General features: G+C 55.2%; 1 protein-coding gene across 1 annotated transcript in view; it reads left to right on the top strand.

The window, feature by feature from the left end:
• The first annotated feature begins 9 nt into the window (after positions 1–9).
• Positions 10–2025, top strand: part of CLSTN3 (calsyntenin 3) — a 17792-nt gene continuing 15776 nt past the window's right edge. Inside the window, exon 1 of the mRNA XM_006037048.3 lies at positions 10–145. Within this exon, the coding sequence (XP_006037110.1) occupies positions 61–145 (85 nt within the window). The 5' untranslated portion in view covers positions 10–60. The remainder of the gene's footprint in view (positions 146–2025) is intronic.

Here is a 2025-nt window from a genome sequence, read left to right as displayed (position 1 = left end):
GGCGCGGGGCGCCGCCCGGCCGCTGTCCGTGCCCGCAGCCGCCTGGGCCCGGGTGCCAGCATGGGCTGCCCGCAGCCCCTCGCCGCCCTGCTGCTCGCCCTGCTCTGCCTCTGTGCCCTGCTGCTCGGCGGCTCCTGCAACAAAGGTGAGCGGGGGCAGAGCAGAGGCGTGGGCTGGGGTACCCGGGATGCCCGCCTCCCTCCTGCCCAGGCTTCCCACTCGTGTCCAAAACGACGCGCCGCTGCTCTCCCTCCTCCGCCGGGCTCCCGCCGCCCCTTGCAACTTCCCCCATCTCTCCGGTCCCAGGCTCGTGTCGGAGGGGCTCTCTGCGCCCCTTGCTTTTCTCCCGTCCCTGTCCGCACCGCTCTGTTCTAGCTCTTTCTCACGCTGTCACCCTCGCCTGTTCTCTCTCCCTCTCCCTCTTCCTCCCCGATTCCCTCCGTGTGTTGCCACCCGCTTCTCTTCCCCCTGTAGCTTTCTTCCTATGCCAGCATCAGAGGTAAAATGATGTATGTGTGGCTTCTTTTTACTTCTCTCTAATCCCCAGACCTAGGTCTGGCCCTCCCCATCACACCAGATTTGCCTGTCCAGCTAGCATCTGTTTGTCACCAGGCTGATGGAGAAATGTTTAATCTCTGGGAGCTGGATAGAGAGGCAGAAGTCTTTTCTGCGCTGAATATGGGGCCACCAGCCTCAGGCTCATATATTCTGAGCACGGAGATTGTTGTTCGAACACGCGCAAGTGAGGGAGTGAGATGTAGGTTACTAGATCTATGGCTGTAGGCACAGATGCAGGAGAATTATTCTGAGGGACTGGAGAGACAGAATGATCTTGGAGGGTGGAGAACTCTACAGACTTACAGGGGCGGCGGTGGAGAAAGGGATGTCTTGGATAGAGCATTTTGGGGCCTGCCATCATGTTTGGGGGAGGTAGATCTGGCTCTGGGAGTTGACCATGGGTTCACAGCTGTGGAAGGGTTGGTTCTGGAGAGGGGAACTATACTATATCACTGTACTGAGGTAGCACCTAAGAGGCCAATCCTGGATCAGGGCTCCCTTGTGCCAGATGTTTTCTGTTTCCCCTGTGGACAGCACTGTCTGAATCATGCACCCACCTTTGAAAAGCAGCTTATATCTCCCAGCTTTTATCTCCTACCTGTGCCTTCTGGAGATAGCCAGAGACCTTCCCAGATCCTGTGAACCTCCCCCTCCCCCCAGATCACCCCAGTGCCTTCCAAATGACAGATGGATGCAGCAAAGGATTTGTCCCTCTGACACCAGCTTGTTGCCCCAGCAACAGGATGTACCTGGCATTTATAACCATTGATTTGCACCTCAATATAAACCAGAATCCGGCACAAGGTGCAATGAAGGGGGGGCTCCACTGTGAGGGGCGAGCGTGGGTCTTTGTACATAGGAAGGGGTTCCTTCTGCATGCTGATGAGAATAAAGGGACAATGGATGTTTCTCTGGATTTTCTACGCAGTGCAATGTTAATCCTAATCAATATGGCGAGATATAACTCTCAACCCACAGCCTGCTCTGCTGTGCCAGGCTGTCTCTCTCTGCACACAGCCCTTCTGATGCATCTCGGTCCTAACCAGCACCCTGGCCTACTGGCCCAGTTGTAGGCTTTCTGCTCCCAGCTCCGGTGATGCACCTCAATCCTAATTTGTTTAAGTGCATGTAGCTGGCTTTTCCAGGGACATGTTGCCTCCGGATCTCGATGCCCCAGTGTTGTGCTAGGGGGTGCTCTGCTGCAGGAAAAGAATCCTCATATTGGAAGTCATGCCCTTGATCTGAAAGGCTGTGCACCCCCATTCCCCAGCCCCACTACACCAAGGCCATGTAGTCAGAGCATTGCCTGGTTGTAATGAATCTTTGTCTCCATGGAGAGGGTTGTTAGATGGGGGATGGAGGCTGCAACTAGGCCATTGCAATATAATCCTTGAAACCCATTTAGTAGAGATTGGACCGGGGGAGGGGGTGTCAATTTGTAACGATTTTCCTTCTCTCTCCATCTCC

This window comes from Alligator sinensis, unplaced genomic scaffold (genome assembly GCF_000455745.1).
Source record: "Alligator sinensis unplaced genomic scaffold, ASM45574v1 scaffold1800_1, whole genome shotgun sequence".
In the NCBI taxonomy this organism is placed as follows: domain Eukaryota; kingdom Metazoa; phylum Chordata; order Crocodylia; family Alligatoridae; genus Alligator; species Alligator sinensis.
The sequence above is the reverse complement of the archived record's forward strand: the minus strand, read 5'-3'. Positions and strand labels throughout refer to the sequence as shown.